Source organism: Saccopteryx bilineata, chromosome 11 (assembly GCF_036850765.1).
Source record: "Saccopteryx bilineata isolate mSacBil1 chromosome 11, mSacBil1_pri_phased_curated, whole genome shotgun sequence".
NCBI classification, from domain to species: domain Eukaryota; kingdom Metazoa; phylum Chordata; class Mammalia; order Chiroptera; family Emballonuridae; genus Saccopteryx; species Saccopteryx bilineata.
The window spans coordinates 22,518,529-22,540,701 of record NC_089500.1 but is presented as its reverse complement, the minus strand read 5'-3'; the positions used below and the strand labels follow the sequence as shown (position 1 = coordinate 22,540,701).

The following is a 22,173-nucleotide window of genomic DNA, read 5'->3' as shown; positions in this document are numbered from 1 at the left end:
ATTACCTATCTTGAAAATAACATGAAAATGAGTATTGGGAAAGCTAATAGCTCATGTATAGATAATGAAATGCTTTTGAAAGCCATCAATCCAGATAATGATCAATATTTTGCAAAGACCCAGTATAGGTTAGCAGTCAAGGAGGCTGGCTGGAGGAAAGATCTAAAATGAGGGCCCTGTGTTTTGTAGTGACATTGACTTAGAAGTCTGTAAGTGGGGGAAGTAATTATAAACCAAGGGAGATCATTGTCCTGTTTACAAGGCACTTGTTAAGCCACAGATGTTAACATTTCATGTGGGGACCAGGAAACCAAAAGGAGTGTCAATTAAAAATAGCCAGGGCTGAATCTCAGAACTGGAAGGGGTCTGAGAGAGAGGAGTTCTATCTGAGCTCCTTTCCAGTGCAGGACTCAGAGCTTAGAGTCCTTGGCTGGTGGACCTGGGTCTTGGCAGAGAAAGCACTGAGTCCTAACCACTGGGTCACCAGAACTATTATCGACATGACCTGATTTCTGAATTGCTAGTTCTAATCTAGCTTGGAAACACATTCTCCAGGGATATGGACACTGTGTCTTTATGAAGGTAAACTGGAAGAGTATGACTGGTAAGTGTTCCCTGCCAGACTCATGGACTTGTCCTCGTGTCCCACAGACCACAGCAAAATGCTGTCAAGTTCATGGAAACCTAATGAAATGGTAACTATAAAGCTAGCCCATATTGGAATTCTCACTAGGTCCATGGTCTCCAACTGGTTTAATATCTGGGGACTTTGGGGGTCTTTCTCTATGTGAAAATGTTTGAGAAGCCTGTACTGCTTTCTCTTCACTGGTAATTTCATGTCTCTCTGATAAAAGTAGCTTAAAGTCTTTAAATTCCAAAAGGCTATAGCACAAATTCAAAAACAATGTAAAAGGAAAAGCATACCTGAAAAAGTCACTTTCTCTTAAAAATTAAATTCTTTCCTTTTCTCCCAATATCTGTTTTGCCACAGCAGAAAACAATTTACCACCAAGAAGTGGAGGGAAGGCTAAAAGGTAAAGTGAAGGGTAATTCATCTTGATCAACTCAACTCTCGGAGTTTGTGGGACCCTTTGCAGAAGATTCTCCAGTGCAGCTCCATGACCGTCTCCCAGGCTGGGGCCATATGACTTTAGCGGGCTCAGCCGTGCGTTCTCCTCACATTACAGAGGTCCAGGACATGGGCCAATATCTGTCAGTTCTCCTGCAAATAGTTGCATTCACTGGTGCTCTGTCTTTCTAGGCTGTGTGCTATGAAATGGATGTACTTCAGAGATGAAATGACCTGGGTTCAATTCTGGGCTCTGCTTCTGACAAGCTAGGAGCACCTTTCTGACATACAGTGCATTCCTAGCATACACTGAGCACCCGAGAAATATTATTTCCCCTTTTTAAATCATACATGATTTTTTTGTTGACACTCATGTTCTGACCTGTCTGAAGATATTCAGGTTCGTTCTTTCTCCTCCTTTTCTGACACACATGTTTCTTTCTTCAGCTTTTCAAAATAAAATCTCATTTGAGACTTGCAGCATCTGCAAGTCTTTTGACCATTCTGGGGAGCCACAAGGTGCTACCACTCAGCGTCCTCTGCCATATTCCCTCTTCCCTCTCCCAACCTGCAACCATTGTCAGAACCTATTCAGAAATGGCCAGGAGTGCAAGGCAGCGCTGCCAAGGATGGCACAGCTTTGGGGCATGCAGGCCTGGAGATTTTTACTATTATAATAAGGCCCAATCCTTAGGAGAGGGTTGAAATGGGGGTCCAGTAAGGGCTCCACAACCACTTATTCATTTGAAGAAAATTTCTTTATATCTTAGAATGCAATTAAAGAAGAATTAGATTATAATCAGAAGTAACTCATTAGGCTTCAAAAAGTGAGCTCCTTATGGTCCACTAAGTTCCCTGCTCTTGGGACTCCAGTCTCTGGTCCACAGCCTAAGAACAAGGGGTCAGACACCTCAAGGGGCTGCTTGACGTCACTTATAAAATGGCAGCGAAGCCTCTGAATGCTTCAAGGTAATATGCACAGTAATCCTCCGCCCGTGGCTATCTTTCTTTTGCACTATTCTTTAGGAACAGTTTTATTATTTTGACCAAAGTGTAATTCTTTTCTTTTTTTTTTTTTGTATTTTTCTGAAGTTGGAAACAGGGAGGCAGTCAGACAGACTCCCGCATGTGCCCGACCAGGATCCACCTGGCACACCCACCAGGGGGTGATGCTCTGCCCATCAGGAGCGTTGCTCTGTTGCAACCAGAGCCATTCTAGCTCCTGAGTCAGAGGCCATGGAGCCATTCTCAGCGCCCCGGCCAACTTTGCTCCAATGGAGCCTTGGCTGCGGGAGGGGAAGAGAGAGACAGAGAGGAAGGAGAGGGGAAGGGGTGGAGAAGCAGATGGGCGCTTCTCCTGTGTGCCCTGGCTGGGAATCAAACCTGGGACTCCTGCACGCCAGGCCGACGCTCTACCACTGAGCCAACCGGCCAGGGCCCCAAAATGTTATTCTTTTATTTACAGTTTTTATAAAGCTAGTCAGACTCTGGTAATAAATAACTACTTGTGAATAAAACCAGCGAGGAGCATTTTAAGAGGCCAGCTTTGGGAACACATTTGAATTTCGATTATTTTTCAGCCACTCATTCATGTTTGGAAGTTGCTCCATGTTCCTTACCTGGCAGAGCAGTCTGTGAGCAAATGTCATTGGAGCGCTTTGCTTCCTTTAGAGCATGAGGGCTTGGGTTTCCTTCAGCTCTTTTCTGAGTAGATGTTCATGCCAGCAAGCATGAGGGTTGGAAAGCAAACAGCTGCTGTCAGGAAGGCTAACAAGAAAATAACGAATGCTGTTTGTTTACAAGTTCATACTCAAAGATAGTTACTGAAATGAGAGGTTGTGTCGTGAGACTGGCTATTAACAAATGATAGTGCCTTTTCCCAATTCTTGCATCTCGCGCCAGAGAGCACAGCTGACTCAGAGGAGGAAAGGTTCTTTAATGTGACGGATGACAGAATTAGGATGTCAAAAGATCCTGACAGTTTGGGAGATGGGCCCAAAATAAAAAGATGAAATTTAATGAAATATGGTTTAAGCTCTAAGCAAAGATCCATAGCTAATATCACCCTGTCACATAATCAGAGACTAGGAATCTCAGCAGACTGCAGGTGCAGCCTAAGTCAGCGGTGTGGTGTGGTTGCTAACGGGGTCTCGGGTCTCACTGATAGAACTAGTCCAGAAAGTAGGAGGTGGCTCCATTCTGGTCAGAAGACAGTGGATAAAGGGGAGGTGTCAGGATGAGTCAGAATGTAGGAGCTGGAGGACCTTACTAATGATCAAACTGGAGACACTTAGCTTGAAAGAACAGGAGACGGGGTGAGGGTAGTCCCTAGAACAATGCAGTAGCTGTTTTCACTCTGTAAAGAGGAATTGGACCTTCTTTGCAAAGTTACACAGGACACACTTAGGACTAGTGACTACAGTTAAAGCACAATGAATCTGGTTCCCTAATAGAAAGAATTTTATAATCGTTGGAGCTAATTGGAAATAAATTGCATTGCTTTGCACATTAGTGCACTTGTGTTTGGTCATGTTAACACTAATCTGTGTATCAGTTGCCCCCAGTGGGAAATCACAGCTGGGAAAACAGACTCCTAGTTCCCTGACAGCCTCATAGGGCACTGAGGCAAATTTAACTCTCTCTATAGATCTAGCTATCATCTATCTATTTATCTATCTATCTACCTACCTATCTATCATCTTTCTAGCCTTACTTCATTTAAATCAATGCTGTTTGCAAGGGTTTGCACTTATAAAGTGCTTGGTATTCATTTCACAGATATTTTATTGTGCCAGCAAAAGACCTGAGGGACAGACACTCTTATTTCTAATTTACAGATGAAAAACAGATGCCCTGATAAACAGACAGCTGTTCACCTCTCATGACATGTACCCTAATGGGCTCAACACTGGTGTGGACATTGGTGGTATTGCTGGCGTAGGGCCGTAGGTGGTCTTGCTGGCTAAATAACTATGCATATATATTGGACATAAAGAACTTTTTATTTCTCACAAGAAATGGAGTTGAAATGGCAGCTCTCTGAGACCCTTTAGCACAAGGAGAGAAAATCTTCTAGAACTACCTCCTGCAAATGCATCTCACATGTAAGGGCAAGAGAATGGAGAAAGCTGAACAACTGATGATGTGGGCATGCGTGTTCTGCCCCCAAGCAAATCCTGCCCCTCTCTGGGTTTCAGCTAAAACTACTCAATACTGAATTTTACATCTAACTATGAGGATTAGGGGGAAAACTACACACCGCTCACAAAAATTAGGGGATCAGGGAATGTGCAGATACTCCAGTGCTTTTAGCCTTTTGTGTAGTGCATTTTCACCAATGAAATAAAAGTTAGTTTTACATCTCATTTGCATAATAGAACAACTTTCTTTGACTTGTTTGCTTTTCTGATGTTCTTGTTTAATAAAAAAATCAAATGGTTCTTTTTTTTATCGCTTCATATTCATTTTGAAATATCCCCTAATTTACTTGAGCAGTATATTTTACCTCTGTGTTGATGTATAAGGTAGATAGAGTCAAATGCATATATACTCATAAGTACCACCGCTGGCTGCCTACCAGCGGGCTCCCTTCCCAGTCAGCACCTCCCATCTCCACCTCAGCTAGCCACTCTTCTGGTTTCCAGCCCCATCAATTTGTTTTGCCTAAAGTACACAATTCTGATGAAAATTTGTTTTACAAATATGAAGGATCTGTGACAACAGAGATGAGGTAAGGTCGCTTTCCTTCCATGAGTCCCTTTTGACATTCATTGTACACAGCATGATGGGAGGTATTTTAAATAGGCAGAGTACACCCAGAACACTGGGTTGAAATCATGGACAAAACCCTAGGCTTCCTAATGCTTGTTAATTAAAAAAAAAAGACTTTATTTACTGATTTACAGAGAGAGAGAAGAAAGAGAGAGGTGGAGGGGAGCAAGAAGTATCACTTTATAGTTGCCTCACTTTAGTTGTTCATTGATTGTTTGTTGTGTGTGCCTTAACCGGGCAAGCCCACAGATTTGAACTAGCAACCTCAGGATTCCAGCTTGAAGCTCCATCCACTGTGCCACCACAGGTCAGGCAATGCTTACTAATTTGAGTAGAGGATTCCTTCATCCCCTGTACTATTCTGGTCTGAGTGCTGCTCTTTCAAAAAGGTGGAAAGAAACAATGGAAGGATGTTTGTAAAGCAATGTGTTCTTGGGAAAATAAAGCTATTTACAGAACTAGAACCAAGGGACACAAAGGGGAAATGAAGAGCGTGAATGGTGTGCCTCCAGGAGGAGGCGGGCCCTTCAGCCCAGTCTTGAAGATCCCAATGGGTAGACTGAGTGAGTAAGGGCATGGGTGGACACGCTGGGGGGCGGTGCACCTGACTGTGTCTCAAGAAGGTGTGCTCTACAAGTTGTTTAGTTACCTCAAACTAAGTGGTTAGAATAATTTTTTTCAAGGTCTTTGTTTCCTCCCCTAGGATGATGAGTGACAGTTGTCAAAATCTTCCCAAGATCAGTCAGCAGAGGCCATGGTCCAAAGTCATGGCGGGGAAGCCAGGGGAAACAAAACCTCTCCATAAGGAACATCCTAAAGAGGTCAGGATGGCTTTGCTTGGTGTCGGTAACGTCGCAGGGGACTGAGAAGTAGCCCCAAGAAAATAGTCCCATTTAATTATTTTTTTGAGGACCTATGTTTTTTAAACTGCTGTATGATTTCGTTAAATTGTAGATTTTCTTCCAATTCGCCAGATTAGAGCCACAGACAAATCCCTAGTCTTCCTACTGTTTCTAAATGTGAGTGGGAGGGCTCCTTCTTGCCCCAGCCTTTCCCAGGGTCTGAGCACTGGGTGACAGGCCCCGAGGGGTGGGCCCGGGCCCAGGCAGAGCTGGGGGGCCTGGAGCCTGCCGAGCTCCAGCGTTCCACTTGAGGTGACTGTAGTGGGCGGGCCTTCCTGTCCTGAAGCACATCTCTGGGTTCCTAAATAGAGGCCAGGGGTAGTCTTGGGTGTGGCTGAACCTCAGAGTCTCCTGTTGGGTTTTTCCAAGTGCACACGGTTGTTCCCCACCTGAGACCTCCACACCAGACTTTCTGGGAGAGGAGATGGGAAGCAAAAGGAGACAGTCCAGCAGGCGGGTGAAGCCACCAGCCCCTGACTCAGGAGATCCATGCCTAGAACCTCCTGGTTTAGGACAAACATACCAGGTTTCCAAGGAAAGAGACCCAACAGAAATTGTGAAATAGAATTAATGTCAAATATGTCTGGTGGGATAGAAAGAAAGAATCACAAAACTCAGTTGGTCAAAAGGACTCTCTCAGCCTCAGAGAGGGTGGATGGAGTACCTGGCCATTGCAGTCTGACCCAGGCAGAAGGGGGGGGGGGCAGCGGGATAAATCCCACAGGAGCGGGCTGACTCTGCTGCCTCCCCACACTCAGCCACCCCTGGTCACAGACACCTCTGGTCACAGGAGAAAGACAAGCCAGTAAGTGGGGATGAGTTGAGGCACAACCATGTCTTCCATTGGAAACGCAACTCAGACCCCACGGCTTCCAAGACCTGCTCCCTCCATGTGGCACAGGCAGATGTTAAATTATTTCATCTTGGGGCTGCACAGAAGTGGCCAAATCATATGTAGGGTTCCCCATTTACAGAAATGATCTCCAAATTTTGATTTGGGATGATGGTATGGGCAGTGACAACCAGCATCTGCGTCACTTTCCACAGCTGACTTCTACCTGTCTTCCTCTCTCTTCAGGAGGTCGTCAATAACGCTCACATGGAGTGTCCTGACTTTGGCTTAAATGTGTCAGGAATTGGCAGGAGCAGTGGAGAAGGACATGTCCACCCACACAGAGTAAGTGAAACCCAGGAACCTGACACCGAAAGTGGAAATTTCTTTTGGTTTTTAAAAATGAAAATAAAAATAAAAATGGCCCTGGCCGCTTTGCTCAGTGGTAGAGAGTCGGCCTGGCATGCGGAAGTCCTGGGTTTGATTCCCGGCCAGGGCACACCCATCTGCTTCTCCACCCCTGCCCCTCTCCTTCCTCTCTGTCTCTCTCTTCCCCTCCTGCAGCCGAGGCTCCATTGGAGCAAAAGATAGCCCGGGCACTGGGGATGGCTCCTTGGCCTCTGCCCCAGGCGCTAGAGTGGCTCTGGTTGCAACAGAGTGACGCCCCGGAGGGGCAGAGCATCGCCCCCTGGTGGGCGTGCTGGGTGGATCCCGGTCGGGCGCATGCAGGAGTCTGTCAGAAAAATACAAAAAAAAAAAAAAAAAAAGTAAAAAAAATAAATAAATAAAAATGTCATTTTTTACATTAAAATAAGCTTTTTGTGTGTGGGTGACAGAGACAGAGAGGGAGATAGAGGGACAGAACAGTTAGGGAGGCAGAGAGATGAGATGCATCAATTCTTCATTGTGGCACCTTAGTTATTCATTGATTGCTTTCTTAAATGTGCTTTTGACAGGGGGAGGCTACAGCAGAGCAAGTGACCCCTTGCTCAAGCCAGCGACCTTGAACTCAAGCCAGTGACCTTGGGCTTCAAGCCAGCAACCTTTGGGCTCAAGCCAGCAACCTTTGGGCTCAAGCCAGCAACCATGGGGTCATGACTAGGATCCCATGCATAAGCCAGCAACCCAGTGCTCAAGCTGGCAACCTTGGAGTTTTGAACCTGGATCTTCCACGTCCCAGTCCGACGCTTTATCCATTGCACTACTGCCTGGCCAGGCTTAAAATAAGCTTCTAATGTTCCTTTTAGCTTAAAATTCTGTGATTAAAATGATGAACATTGGCATGACTTTTTAAATTATTTAAGGTGTGGCCTCATGCTCATTCTTTTCTGCTCTGTCAGCGGTTGCTGATTAGTGGCATCACCTTTCTCCTTGGAGGTGTGCCATTAGCTGGGGCATAATTTCCTGTGAACCATGAACCATTTTCTCAAACTCCAGGAGTGCTGGCTCACTTCCAGTCAACTCTTCTCAGCCAGACTCAACTCTGGGTTGTATGTGTTTGGAGGGGAAGCTGGGAGCATCTCCTTGGAAATCCAAGGTGCTGTCTCATGGCCTGAACTGGCTCCTTTTAAGGGCCTTAATCATATGAGTGATTGCTGGAGATGATACCATTTGAATCAGTGCCTTGCAGGAGAAATATTTCCCTGTTCAACTTTACTACTTTTATCATATTTTTAGTCACTTTTGTGCCTAGCAGTTTTGTGGCATTAGTTTCTCTCCTGACTGTCTCAAGTTCATATGAATGGATGTTTCTGATTAGGTCATCAGGAAGGGACTATTTAACCCAGCACTTAACCTTTGAAAGAGTCTGGCTATAAATTCTCTCCTAGCAGAAATGTCCTTAAGGTAAAATGGAGATGATTTTTCTCCCTAGCATTTCAAATGTTCACAGCTGAATGAGCCGGGTATGGTCAGTGGGCTAATCTCCAAAATGTGTCTCTCATCGCCACGGCAGGGCCCCTAGCTTTAGGATTTCCAAGTCCCCTTGCAAAGTTAGTAGGTGTGTTGCTCTTAAAGATAATGGCTTTAGAGTCAGCTTGCCAAGGTTCAAACCCCGGCTCAGACCTTCCCAGCTATGTAACCTTGAGCAAGTTGTTTAATTTTTCCAAGCCTTATTTCTCTCATCTGTAAAATGGAAATACTAGGGCTGTTTTAAATGTCATAATAAATGGAGGGCCCTAGTACGGTGCCCAGCACATAATAAACACTCAATAAATGCCCGCTACAGTTATTTGTTTTTGCACATATCCTTACTTTTTCCTTCTTCCTAGAGGGAAGACAAGGTGGCATTGGAAGGAGTATAAAGACAGGTATTTGGGTTTGAATTCTCACCTGAAGTCACTTGTTGCCCTGGTTGGTTGGCTCAGTGGTAGAGCGTTGGTCTGGCATGTGGATGTCCCGAGTTCGATTCCCAGTCAGGGCACACAGGAGAAGCACTCATCTACTTCTCCACCCCTCCCCCCTCTTGCTTCTCTCTCTCTCTCTCTCTCTCTCTCTCTCTTCCACTCCTGTAGCCAAGGCTCCATTGGAGCAAGTTGGCCCTGGGTGCTGAGGATGGCTCCATGGTCTCCACCTCAGGTGCTAAGAAGAGCTCGGTTGCTGAGCAATGGACTAACACCCCACATGGGCAGAGCATCATCTCCTAGTGGGCTTGCCAGGTGGATCACTGTTGGAGTGCATATGGGAGTCTGTCTCTGCCTGCCCAGCTCTCCCTAAAAAAAAAAAAAAAAAAAAAAGTCGCTTGTTAGCTGTGTGGCCCTGGGAAAATCACTTAACTTCCCTGGCCTTACTTCCACATCTATGAAACTAGGACACTATGCCTGACTAGCAGAAGTGCTTTAAGAATTGGAAATAATCATCAAAAGTACAGATTGGTAATTACAAAATAATCATGGGTATGTAAAATACAGAATAGGAAATGTAGTCAATAATATTGTAACAACAATGTATGATGCCAGGTGATTACTGAAAAGGAACACTTTGTAAAGTATATGACTGTCTAACCACTATGGTGTACACCTGAAATTAACACAAGGTAATATTGTGCCAATGGGTTCTTCCTGAGTGCGGAATGTTTCAAAGGGGGGAGAGTACAGGGGAAACAGACATTAAGGAAGCACATGGTATGTGTCAGGAACTGAAAAACACTGCGAATTTCTATTCAAACCAACTTCATTCTGAAGAATTTATTTACAACTTGTTTTTTCTTTTTTCTAGAGTGCCCCAGTCAGGAAATTACCTTGTTCATTATGAGTGCAGGTTCTTTTTAAAGCTTCACTTTAAGTTTGCCCTACACACCAAGGAACATAAATGTGTCCTAGTTTAATGAAGCTGAGCTATTAAGGATAGTCTTCCCTCAAGTTTCAGTGCTGTAAATAACCATTGCTCCCTTTCAGCGCCCGATCATTGACTTCCGAGGGCTGCTCACAGATGCTATCAAAGGAGCAACCAGTGACCTTGGCTTGAACAGCTTCGACTGTAACCCAGACCCCTCAGTAAGTGGCTAACATGTGACATTCATTTTGTAAACTGCCAAAATCTAGAACTTTAGAAATATAAATCTGAGTCCAGAGAAACCTTGAGATTGAGTAGAAGGTCATAGCAACCTGCCGTCATTTGTCTCACTATGGTCCATGCCCTCTTTTTCTCCCTAAATTACGAAGCAATAATGATAACATGAGGCTTTCTGTTCTCATCGTCAGGAACGATTGCTGAAACCTCTGAGTGCATTTATTGGCATGAACAGTGAGATGAGAGAATTGGCAGCCATAGTGAGCCGGGTAAGATCTGATATTCAATTCACAAATTTACAGAGGCGGACTGGGGCTCCTGGAGCATTGCGGGCTGCTTCTTTATTAATAACAATAAATATGATCATTTATTTATAAAGTGCCCCCACTTGCAAAAGCACTCATATTGTTTAGAGGCACAATAATGCATGATAAATAAATTATAGAATCATAAAATTACAATATAAAAAGCCCACCATCTCACTATAGAGGCCAAGAAAACTGAAAGAGAAAAAGACTTAGAAAGTAAGGGACAGGTGAAAGGTTTTAATCTGAGCCAAGAGTTAAGGAAAGAGAGCCTCCCAGAGAAGGGAAGAGCACGTCTGCGTCTTGTTTAAACAGTCAGAGCCTAGAAATAGAAATGTCAGGAGTCTGATGATTTCATAAGTGGAAATTTCCATGAAAAACAAGATTAGTAGGAAGGAGCTTACCATCCAGACTACTGATGTTTCAAAGCTGCTCCCCAGAATCTAAAGGAAGGGAAGTGTTTTGGTTAATGACACAGGCTCTAGAATTGGTTGACCTGGATTTGATGTCTAGATCTTTCTTTTTCTAGCTGTGTGGCTCTGGGCAAGTTCCTTGGGAACAGAAGAGATTCCTGAGCTATGGGAGACTTCCTAATTTCTAATGATCTTGTATTTCACGAAAGACTAAAAGCTAGGCGGGCTCAGGCAGATGTTTAAAATGATACTGAGGCTCTGGTGGTTGGCTCAGTGGTAGAGTGTCGACTCTGAGTATGGAAGTCCCCAGTTCGATTCCTGGTCAGGGCACACAGGATAAGCAACCATCTGCTTCTCCAACCCTCTCCCTCTCCCTTCTCTTTCTTCCTCTCTTCCCTCCCCACAGCCATGGCTGAAAAGGTTCGAGCAAGTTGGCCCCAGGTGCTGAGGCTCCATGGCCTTGCCTCAGGCACTAAAGTAGCTCAGCAATAACTCCAGATGGGTAGAGCATCACCCTGTAGGGGGCTTGCCAGGTAGCTCCCAGTGAGGGCTCATGTGGGAGTCTGTCTGTTTGCTTCCCTGCCTCTCACTTAAAAAAATTGATGCAGAAAACTGCACAGTGATTGAGTAATTCAGCTCCCCAGCTCTGGATTGCAGTCCAGCCATTGTTCCCTGCATGCCTACTATGTATCAGGTGTGTGCTGGGGGCTGGAAATACAAAGGTGAACCAATCAACACAGTCCTGTGCCAAGAGTTTCTTGTCCCATGGGCAAGGTGGACTTTGAGAGCACAAAAGAGGAACATTTTGTGCCAAAGGGAGGGTAAAGTGTTAGGGAAAAAGATATCCAGGAAATGGCCACATGAAAAAAAAGTATTAGACAGATGCTGGGAGCATTCTGGGCAATGGTACACACCCGTGAATTTGTACCGATTGTGCAGTGCTTCTTGTGAGCCAAGTAAGGCGCAAGGAATGCTGGGAAATGGGGCTGGAGAGAGAGGCCAGGGTTCCTGAGTAAGGGAACAGTGAACAGGGTCCCCAGTGAGAAACCTGCCTGTAGGGGGTGAGGAATTTTTCAGAAGCGTCCACTGAGAATGGAATATTCAAATGTGCTTTTAGATGGCTGTTCTAATGACAGTGTGGTGGATGGATGGATGGATATCACAAAAGTGGAGATAGGGAGAGAAGCTATGAAGTTTTTATCAGTGAGAGAAGATGAAGGACTGAGCCAGGTTGTAAGAATTGGGATGCATAAGAGAGCAGAGGAAAATGTTTTTTTATGGCCACAAAAATCAATAGTCTCATTACTGTTTTTGTAAAAGGACTAGTGATGATAGAGTTGTAGAGTGAAATGGCCTGAAGTGATCCCATCTGGAATCCTTTCCACAGTACCATGATAGACAGTGGTTCAGCCTTGGCTTGAATTCTTACGGGGATGGGGAGCTCACTACTGCATGAAACAGCCCTGTTGAGTGCTGATGGATAGTGTTTGATTGCTATCAGGAAAAACTTACTTTGGGGAACTTAAACACTACTATGTGGAATTCAATGTCAACTTTAGAAGAGGGCAAGAAATACTGCTATTCTCTATGACTGGATGGCGGGCAGGCAGACCCAGGCTTTGAAGAGCTTGGTTCTCCCAAGGTCCTGTAAGGTTGAGTCCTTTCTCTGTCATCCTCTCCAGGAATGGCCCATGCATATTATGCATGACCAAAATCACTTGTATGAATAGTGTATCTAATAAAAGTCGTCACCTGCAGGTGAAGGGAACTGGGAAGGCAGGAATGGGAGCATAACATTTCCCTGCATTTAAAAAAGATATTTTTATATTTTTGAACTCGTACATGTATTACTTATCTAAAAATTAAATAACTATAAACATAGTTTCCAGATTGTTGTGTAGTCATCAGAATGACTTTGGAAAGGAGGCTTTTTTTTATTTTTATTTTTTTATTTTATTATTTTTTTGGAGGCTTTTAAAAAAAATGTAACATTCTAGATATCTAATTTGCCTGAAACAGCTCCTACTGAGAAAGGCCCCTGAGTGACAGTCTTCAGGCGTCCTGTGAAATTGAAGTTTGGAAACTGTAAATGAGTTATCTGTAGACAGTACCTTCATTGATTACCCTGGGTGGTTGCAACAGGGCTCTACTGTGAAAGGGGAAAACTCACTTTTGCTTGGTTGTTGGCTTCCTTGAATTTGGTAGGAGCAATTGCTCTTGATGGAAGTGGGGAGTGATCACTGGGGAAAAGGAAAAATTGGTTTCAGAGGAGCATTATCTCTTTTATGCAACAAATTAAGAAAGTATTTGTAACAAGGAGCAAGAGAGAGAGAGTTCAGGCACCAGCTAGTAACTACGTTTTGCAGTAAAAGCTAATATAATTTGGAGGCATATTGTATAGCTTTCTTGGTTATGGTCATAAATCAGCATGGTTTGCTATTGACTGAAGAAAAGTATAGTCCATCATTAGGAGCTCCCCTCCCCCCAAAGTACGATATTATATTATCAATATCTTCTTCAGGGAAAATCATTTAATATTCTCATGGCATTCCTTTGGTGAACCAATCCAAAATTACAATGTGCATATATATACATATATCTAACATGAAAAACTTTTATCACCAGCTCTTTATGTCCTGTTGTAAGTCCGCTATCCTGCAGCTCCTGTGTTTATTACAGCTATGGAGGAAAATATTAGTTTTAACAAAATGACCAAATGTGCATTGCAGGACATTTATCTCCATAATCCAAACATAAAGTGGGATGACATTATTGGACTTGATGCAGCCAAGCAGTTAGTCAAAGAAGCTGTTGTGTATCCTATAAGGGTAAGGAGGGGAAGCCTCTTGGGGGTTATTTCTGTTCATTATCCATTGGACAAACTGTATGTCATACACCCATTGAGGAGAGAAGCATGGGGTGATTTTCTGGTTACAGGTTAACTTTTTTCCTGTCACAATACTTTGTCACTACTGGAGAACCAAGGCCCAGTCCATTCTAGGCAGTCTGAAATATTACATGTAGGTTCAGGGCAGGTGTCTGCTCTTAGTGGTAATATTAGGCCTAAGGCTGTAACATATATGATTGTTAGTCCTATAGATTGGTTCAAATTAGCCTGACCCCTTAAAAACATACTATAGTAGAACTACCTCCATAGGAGAGGGCCACTTACTTTGTTTTCATCAATCACTGTCCCCAATAGGCACAGCAACCCCCATCACCTGGGGCTTTGCTTTTGGCTGGTTGTAAAGACTAGACTGCCCTTCCAGGGCACCCGCCAGTAAAGCCAGCCTGTTGTGCTCATTGTTTTCTCCTGACAAGTCTTTGTGCAGAGCGGCTCACTAGACAGGAAGAAAAATAGAAACAAGACTCTCCTGTTTGGTTAACAAATGTGGTGATGAGAAGGTTAGTGTGTTACATAGCTTTTGCTGTGTAACAGACCTCCCCAGAATGTAGTGCTTTTGAAACAAGAATCATTTACTGGTTTGCAGTTCTGTGGGTAGGCTGTTTTGGCAGGGCTCAGCTGGGCTGGCTCATCTTTTTCACGTGCTATTAGTTGGCCTCATTCCAGCTGGAAAAGAGGGAGAGGCTGGGAAAGCTGAGATAAACAGCCAGCTGAGGCCTCTCTCCATGTGCCACTCATCTTCCAGCAGCCAAGCCCAGTCTTGTTCACATGGTGGCAGACAGTTCCCAGACAGAAGCAAGAAAAGGCAGGTCCCAATCCATGAGCATTACCCATGTCTTTTTTTATATTCCTCAGATTAGCTAGTCTTATATTTTTAAGTCTCTTCTTATATTTACTAATGTCTCATTGGCCATAATCACAATGCCAGGTCCAGATCCAGGTCATGGAAAAATATACCCTGACTCTTGGTAAAAGAAGCTGCACATAATTTGTGGCCATTTTCTGCAATTTACTGTAGTCAGGATTACAAATTTATTGCATAATCTATTTATTTTTACTACAGAGCTCATGCAGCCCCTGATTTTTGGATGCTTCCATTATAGTGAGACAAAATAAATAAATTTGTATTATGTTTTCCCCCTTTTTTCTTGTGTTAGGCAGCTGGGTAAGAAATACACTGATGTTCAGAATTAGCAGACATTTACTCACTATATCCGCTGAGTGGCTCTATACTTCTGGAAAGGATAGAACATCTCACTGAAACTCTCTGGATGTGTTATCTCCATGGTATTATAAACCCTGTATATGATGGCATAGAGATTTTGACATCAGCAAAGCAAGAAACTAATAGCTAGTTATAATTTTACTATTATCTTTCCTTTTGGTGGTTCTCTACCAGTGCTACCCACCCTCTAGATTGTTTGAATTTGAACTAATGGGAGAGACTCACTGAAGTCCATGCATGTCCCATTTAGAGCCAGTGTCTCCTAATGCATTTAGCACTGAATGTTCCCATCTCCTAAACTGGGCTTCACCATAGTTTTGTGCTTTAGTCACATACACCTTTAGTTGTTGGTTCTAGTGTGTCTCTAAGTTCATACCTGCTAGGTCTTCAAAAGATTGCCAAGTGCTCTGCATATAGAACTTGGGGGGAGGGGGAACTATGTTGTGCATTTAAGAAATAACTATTGGCCTGGCTGGATGGCTCAGTTGGTTAGACAGAGAGCATTATCCCAATATACCAAGGTTTCAGGTTTGATCCCCAGTCAGGGCACATACAAGAACAGATCAATGTTTCTGTCTCTGTCTCTCTCTTCCTATTTCTCTAAAATCAATAAATTAAAAAAAAAAAAAAATAACTATTGTAATGGAGAGGAAAAGTACTGCATATGCCTTTCTTTCCTTAAAAAAGTTGCTCTTTTAAAAAGCCACAGAAAGTAAGCCATGCATTCCTATCAAGTATGAAAGTAAAGTAGGGATGGAGAAGGTGCATGTATATAAGCAGCCAGTCCTAATTACAGGAAAGCCTGACTCTCAGAGCTGTGCTGTGTGTACCATGGCTTCCCGGGCTCACCTGTGCTAAGCGTAAGTGAAATACTGACACCAAACCTCATCACTGTTCCTTGTGCCCACAGTACCCCCAGCTGTTTACAGGAATTCTCTCCCCCTGGAAAGGACTACTGCTCTACGGCCCTCCAGGTAAACAGGCTTTCTGGTTTGGTCTGGTGGTAAATATGCAGGTACAGGATGAGCTGCCCCATTTGTCCTCACATCAGAGCTGAGGAACCTCTTTTTTTGGCTTATGAAACTGACTTCTATCTGTAAGCAGAGAAAGGATGTTCCAGTGCCATTCATACTTTCTCCACGTGTGTCCCTAGGTACAGGAAAGACTTTACTGGCCAAAGCTGTGGCCACAGAATGCAGAACAACCTTCTTTAACATTTCTGCATCTACCATTGTCAGCAAATGGAGAGGCGATTCAGAAAAACTTGTTCGGGTAGGAGTTCTTTGCTTTCTTTTTTTTAATGTATAATTGCCATACAACATCCTATTAGTTTCAGGTGTACATTATAGTGATTTGATATTTATACACATTACAAAATGATATCCACAATACATCTAGTTACCATTTATCACCATACAAAGTTATACAATATTATTGACTCTATTCCCTGCACTGTCTAGTGCATCCCCGTGACATTTATTTTACAACTGAAAGTTTGTACCTCTTCATCCCATTCACCTATTTCATCTGCCCCCAACCCCTCCCCTCTCTGGTAACCACCAGTTTCATAGATACAGGAATTCCTGATTTTGTTTTTTTAGAGTAAGTTCCAGCAGAATACAGTGGTACAATATGATGTTACAGCTTACTTGTTTTTAAGTGATTTATATGTTAGACTTTATCCTGGATCTTGACTACCCAAATCCCAGGAGATGGATTAACTATTATATGTGGATATTAATTATGCCTCCATCAGCAAAACATGATCTCCCTTCCTTTGGGAATTTGACCAACAGCCCTTTTGTAATTCATGCAACTTAGGAATGGAAGCTGGAAAAAAATTGTCTCTGAAGTGGCCTATTTTTTCCTTCATTCAAGAAGCATTTATAATTAAGCACGTGCAGTATATTCAGTTAACATTTATTGAGAGGCTACTATAGTATGCTAGTCCCTGTACTAGGTACTCAAAGGAAGAATCAGGAAACTTAAAACTTAATTATTTGTTCAGATGCTCTGGGCAACTTTCCTCCGTAGTGCTCAGAGCCTATAGGGTTTTGTTTTTCTTTTCTTTTTTAAATTTTTCCAAAGTGAGAAGTGGGGGGTTTGGGGGGAAGAGGGAATCAGACAGACAGACAGACTTCCACATGTGCCCAACCAGGATCCACCCGGCATGCCCACCAGGGGGCGATGCTCGGCCCCTCTGGGGCATTGCTCCACTGCAATTTGAGCCATTCTAGGGCCTGAGGCGGAGGCCATGGAGCCATCCTCAGCGCCTCGGCCAACTTTGCTCCAATGGAGCCTTTGCTGCAGGAGGGGAAGAGAGAGAGAGAAAGGAGAGAGGCAAAGGTGGAGAAGCGGATGGTTGATTCTCCTGTGTGCCCTGACTGGGAATCAAACTCCAGACTTCCATACGCCATGCTGATGCTCTACTGCTGAGCCAACTGGCCAGAGCTGTTTTCCTTTCATTAAGAGATTGTTTCCATATTTATAATATCTCATTCATAGTCTATGGTATATTTTATATTATAAAATTTTACTTTTTTGAGAATACCTGTTTACGACTTATACCTCAATGTAAGGTGAGTCCTTCTCAGAAATCCTGTTAAATGTTGTACTTTGTAGAATAGCTGATAAGTAATCAATACTGAGTGAATATAAATATTATATAGTTCCTGAAAAAATTACTCTAAAATACTATCTTTAAATCACATTTTTTTGATGACTCATTTTCAAAACATTATGGCTTAATTGGAAGGCATAATAGAATATTTTAAAGGATTGATTTACCTAAAGTAACCTATTATTTACTACTTTAATATTCTCAAAATGCTTCAAATGTACACATTTTTAATAAATTTTGTCACCCCTTCAAGACTGTAATTCATGGAAATCTAGGTCAACATCTTCTATCCTTTGTTCTTCATCTTGAGTCTAACTCACCATATCCAAAGGTGGGGCTTGAATTTTGCTGGTCCTGAACCTGGGTTCTGTGTGATTCCAGTTAGCTGGATTTTAATAAGTTGAAATCCAACTAATTAGAATCCTTATCAGCCTGAAGGTTTTTTTTTAAAAGTTTCATTTCTGTGTACTAAGGAACAACAAAACTATTACAAAATGCCAAGGTGCTCAAAGAAAGATTACACTGTATTCCCTGGACAGGACTGACCCAGACAGAAGAATAAATTGAGATAGTTTATGAATATTCTCAACAAAGATCAGAACTAGATGGATTTCCTTGTTCAATGGTGAATAGCCAGAAAAGTCATTTAGCTGGAACTCTTCCTTCAGTGTGAGAATTTTAAGTATTCCTCTGCTTCAGAATTATTCTGTTAGAATTCTAAGAGTGAGCACATAACTTCTCCTTTTACTTGACAATATTTTAAAAAGTAACTAATCTTTTTGAAAAAAAAAAGTACAAAAGGGTTTATAGACCTCTAAGCTTTCTCCCAGAGGCAACTACTACTATAACACATATATCTATATGTTAATATAGATATAAATAAATGTTTTATATAAATAAATGTCATTATAGAACACTTGTTTATACCTATAGTAACATCAACAACTGTATATATAATTTTCTCTCTTTTTAAACACAGGTAGGAATATACTATCCATACCCTTCTATATCTTGCAGGGTTTTTCTCACTTCAGTATTGTTTCACACTATTATAGACAGATAGACGTGTTCTTTTATATGTCTGAATGACATTTCATTGCATGGGTGTGTCCAACAATGTATTAAACCAGTCTTTTCTTTTCTTTTTTTTTTTTTTTTTGTATTTTTCTGAAGCTGGAAATGGGGAGAGACAGTCAGACAGACTCCCGCATGTGCTTGACCGGGATCCACCCGGCACGCCCACCAGGGGCGACACTCTGCCCACCAGGGGGCGATGCTCTGCCCCTCCGGGGCATCGCTCTGCCACGACCAGAGCCACTCTAGCGCCTGGGGCAGAGGCCAAGGAGCCATCCCCAGTGCCCGGGCCATCTTTGCTCCAATGGAGCCTTGGCTGCGGGAGGGGAAGAGAGAGACAGAGAGGAAGGAGGGGGTGGGGGAGAGAGAAGCAAATGGGCGCTTCTCCTATGTGCCCTGGCCGGGAATCGAACCCGGGTCCCCCGCACGCCAAGCCGACGCTCTACCGCTGAGCCAACCGGCCAGGGCCTAAACCAGTCTTTTCTTGACAGGCATTTAGGTTGTTTCCAGTCTCTTGCAATTATGAACAAAGCTACAATGAAAGGATGAAAGGTCTTATCATACATACAACTTTGCATATGTAGTCATGTAGGACAATTTCTTTGAAGTAGAATTGCTGGGCTAGAAGGGATGAACATCACTGATTGCCAAACTGCCTGCCAACAGGGGCACACAGCTTACACTCCCACCAATGGTGAGTGTGTTTGCTTCCCCACACCCAGGCCAACACTGTGCAGTACCCAAAATTTGTAATCTTTGCCAATCTGATAATGAAAGTAAGATTTCAGTGCTCACATATTTATTTCTTTTACTCTGAATAAGTTTGAGCATGTTTTTATAGGTTTAGAAGAATTTGTGTTTCTTTATTTCTTCAAAATGCATTTTTATTTTGTATATTAAAAAAATAATTCAAGAGGAAAAGAGACTCTGCTAACCTTGAAGGGTCTTACCTTCTATCCTTTCAGAAACTTCATTTTCTGAGCTCTTGAAAAGATCTTCAGCTGCAAAATCTTGGTCATGCTGTCAAGCTCTTTACTATGAAGCTTTCAGATAAAGATAGCCTTTGGGACCTTCCTCTAAATCAAAGAAGCTTTCCTACTATTTACTTATCTTTCTATTCCAATTAAGAGTTATTTATAGAGAACCCTTGGGTTATGTTGCTCCCTCCCCTCCTAATGTTCATGCCTCTTAGGAGTTGAAGCTATTGAATAGTTGAGTGGTCTCTTTAGCAAATGCACACACCTGTTGGTGCTTACATCTTTCAACACCCCCCCCCCAATGTATGATTTAACTTCTTCCAAGTACTTTTGAAAATTTTAGACCAATGCTTTTAGAGCACTTACCCAGGATTCTATATATTTTCTGGCAGTGGAGAGAGCACAGGCGTGGTCTATATAGAGATGTAGGCTCCAGATGTGGTCCTCCTTCCACCTGGATGTTTGGTATTGTCTTACCTCTTGGTCTCTCTGAACCTTAGGGAGCCCCTCAGAAACATGTATGGTTCTAATAAAGAGTTCTACTATTCGATTTTTCTTTGGGAAGATTGCTGTCACTGTAATCATCCTTAATATCAGGTATATTTGGACACATTTTTGGTGACAAGGAGAACAAGGTGCCTGCTTCTAATGAGGTGGTCTCTATTGTGTCCAAAAGGCATGTATGGTGAGTGTCCCAGCACTGATGCTGTTCTCTCAGTTCATTTAGACTGCGCCAATCATCTCAGCCAAATGAAATAGGATCCTGCAAAGGAAAATGCTTTTGTTTGAGCATGAGCATGGATGCATCACACATGTAAACAGTTTTCTACATGGTGCCAGGGAGCCCTGTAAGGGATGACTTGCTTACTCCTGAAAACCACAACCTGCCTTTTCTGAGCCCTTCCCTTATTATTTGTTCTGTGATGCTTTGCTGGTGCTAAGTGACATGGGAGTAAATCACCTCTGCCTATTAAAGAGCCTCTATTCCAGTGGTAGTCAACCTGGTCCCTACCGCCCACTAGTGGGCGTTCCAGCTTTCATGGTGGGCAGTAGTGGAGCAACCGAAGTATAAATAAAAAGATAGATTTAACTATAGTAAGTTGTTTTATAGAGATTTATTCTGCCAAACTTAGCAAAAATTTGACATAAAGTACTTTGCTAAGTAATTATTATTATATGCTTTAACTTGCTGTAACTCTGCTTTATAAATTTTATAAAGTAAAGTTACTTCCCTACTTTATAAATCACCATTACTGTGGAACTGGTGGGCAGTTAGAAAATTTACTACTAACAGAGATACAAAAATGGGCGGCAGGTATAAAAAGGTTGACTACCCTTGCTCTATTCTTTTCTAAATCTCTACTGCTGTCTCCGCTCAACCAGTGAAGAGTTGTATATGGTGCTCAAGAGATCACTTACAGGGTTAAAAAAAAGGTTTAGTTCTTTATATTATTTTATCACCACCACTTCTCCCTTTAGAGCTCCTTATTTTGTTTTTATATGGCTATTCCTCTGCTGCTTGCTTTCCTGTTCTTGTTCAGTCTATAACATTTTATTCTGGGATGGGACATCTTATTCAACTGGGAAGTGCCTTCAAGTACCTGGACCTACCAAACAGCAATATTAGGGCAGTATGGGGACCCCAGGAGTAATTTGGGGAGCAGAAAGGGGAAATATTCTTTGGTCTTTTTTACTCATGAATGGAATTCTGTCCTTTCCCAGCAATTCTTTCTTCCAGCAATAACCCTCTCATTGTCCCTAAAGGTTTAGGAAAAAATCCATCAAATGATTTTGCATATTCCAAGGCTCTTGTGCCCCTAAGAAATATGTCATTGATGGTCAGAGGGTGGGTGGAGAGAGGTGGTCTGAGGGATTAGCTAACAGATGGAAAGCTCAGGAACTGAGTTTTATCTTAAGCTCTCCTATTTATGATTAGTAACCTTGAGATAACCACTTACTCTCTCTCGCTCTAATTTTACCAAGTGATAAATGGAAATGATCGGACTATCCAACCCTATGGGGTATTCTAGGGAGAAATAATTGTAATGATTTTAACGTTGTTAGTGAAATAAGAGTGCAGCATACTTTAAGCTTTTAATCTCTGGGGCCATCTGAGCACTTTTAATATATGAATTTGAACACGTGGTTCCTTTTCTCCCACCCAGGTGTTATTTGAACTTGCTCGCTATCACGCCCCATCCACCATCTTCCTGGATGAGCTGGAGTCAGTGATGAGTCAGAGAGGCACAGCTCCCGGGTAACAGATGGGGATGGGGGGGTTGGGGGTGTGTGTTTGGTCATCACTTCTCCCCTCTTGTAAGTGTGTTTGATGGTCGGAAGCCCATCGACATTTACCAGCAGAATGAGCCTATTAATAAGCCCACAAATTTTCTGCAGACACACGGAACGGTCTTTAAATTAGATCCTGTTAACTGAACAGCTGATTTAAGTAGTTTTTATAACCGGAGGAAATGTCATCCTCCCTTCCCCCCCTTCCCCACAGAGTGGTTTTCAAGCCTGAAGATTGCCCAGCCCCAGAGTCCCAGGCTGCCATCACATAACAGTCCTGA

General features: G+C 42.8%; 1 protein-coding gene across 2 annotated transcripts in view; it reads left to right on the top strand.

Moving 5' to 3' along the window:
• KATNAL2 (katanin catalytic subunit A1 like 2) overlaps window positions 1–22,173 on the top strand; it is an 85,946-nt gene that overhangs the window by 44,112 nt on the left and 19,661 nt on the right. Inside the window, exons 4-12 of one of the 2 annotated variants that reach the window (XM_066246623.1) lie at window positions 992–1,034; window positions 5,544–5,661; window positions 6,821–6,919; window positions 9,970–10,068; window positions 10,276–10,353; window positions 13,532–13,630; window positions 15,843–15,906; window positions 16,086–16,204; window positions 21,769–21,860. In XM_066246623.1, coding sequence (XP_066102720.1) covers window positions 992–1,034; window positions 5,544–5,661; window positions 6,821–6,919; window positions 9,970–10,068; window positions 10,276–10,353; window positions 13,532–13,630; window positions 15,843–15,906; window positions 16,086–16,204; window positions 21,769–21,860 — 811 coding nt within the window. The remainder of the gene's footprint in view (window positions 1–991; window positions 1,035–5,543; window positions 5,662–6,820; window positions 6,920–9,969; window positions 10,069–10,275; window positions 10,354–13,531; window positions 13,631–15,842; window positions 15,907–16,085; window positions 16,205–21,768; window positions 21,861–22,173) is intronic. The other variant, XM_066246624.1, reaches the window with a different exon arrangement.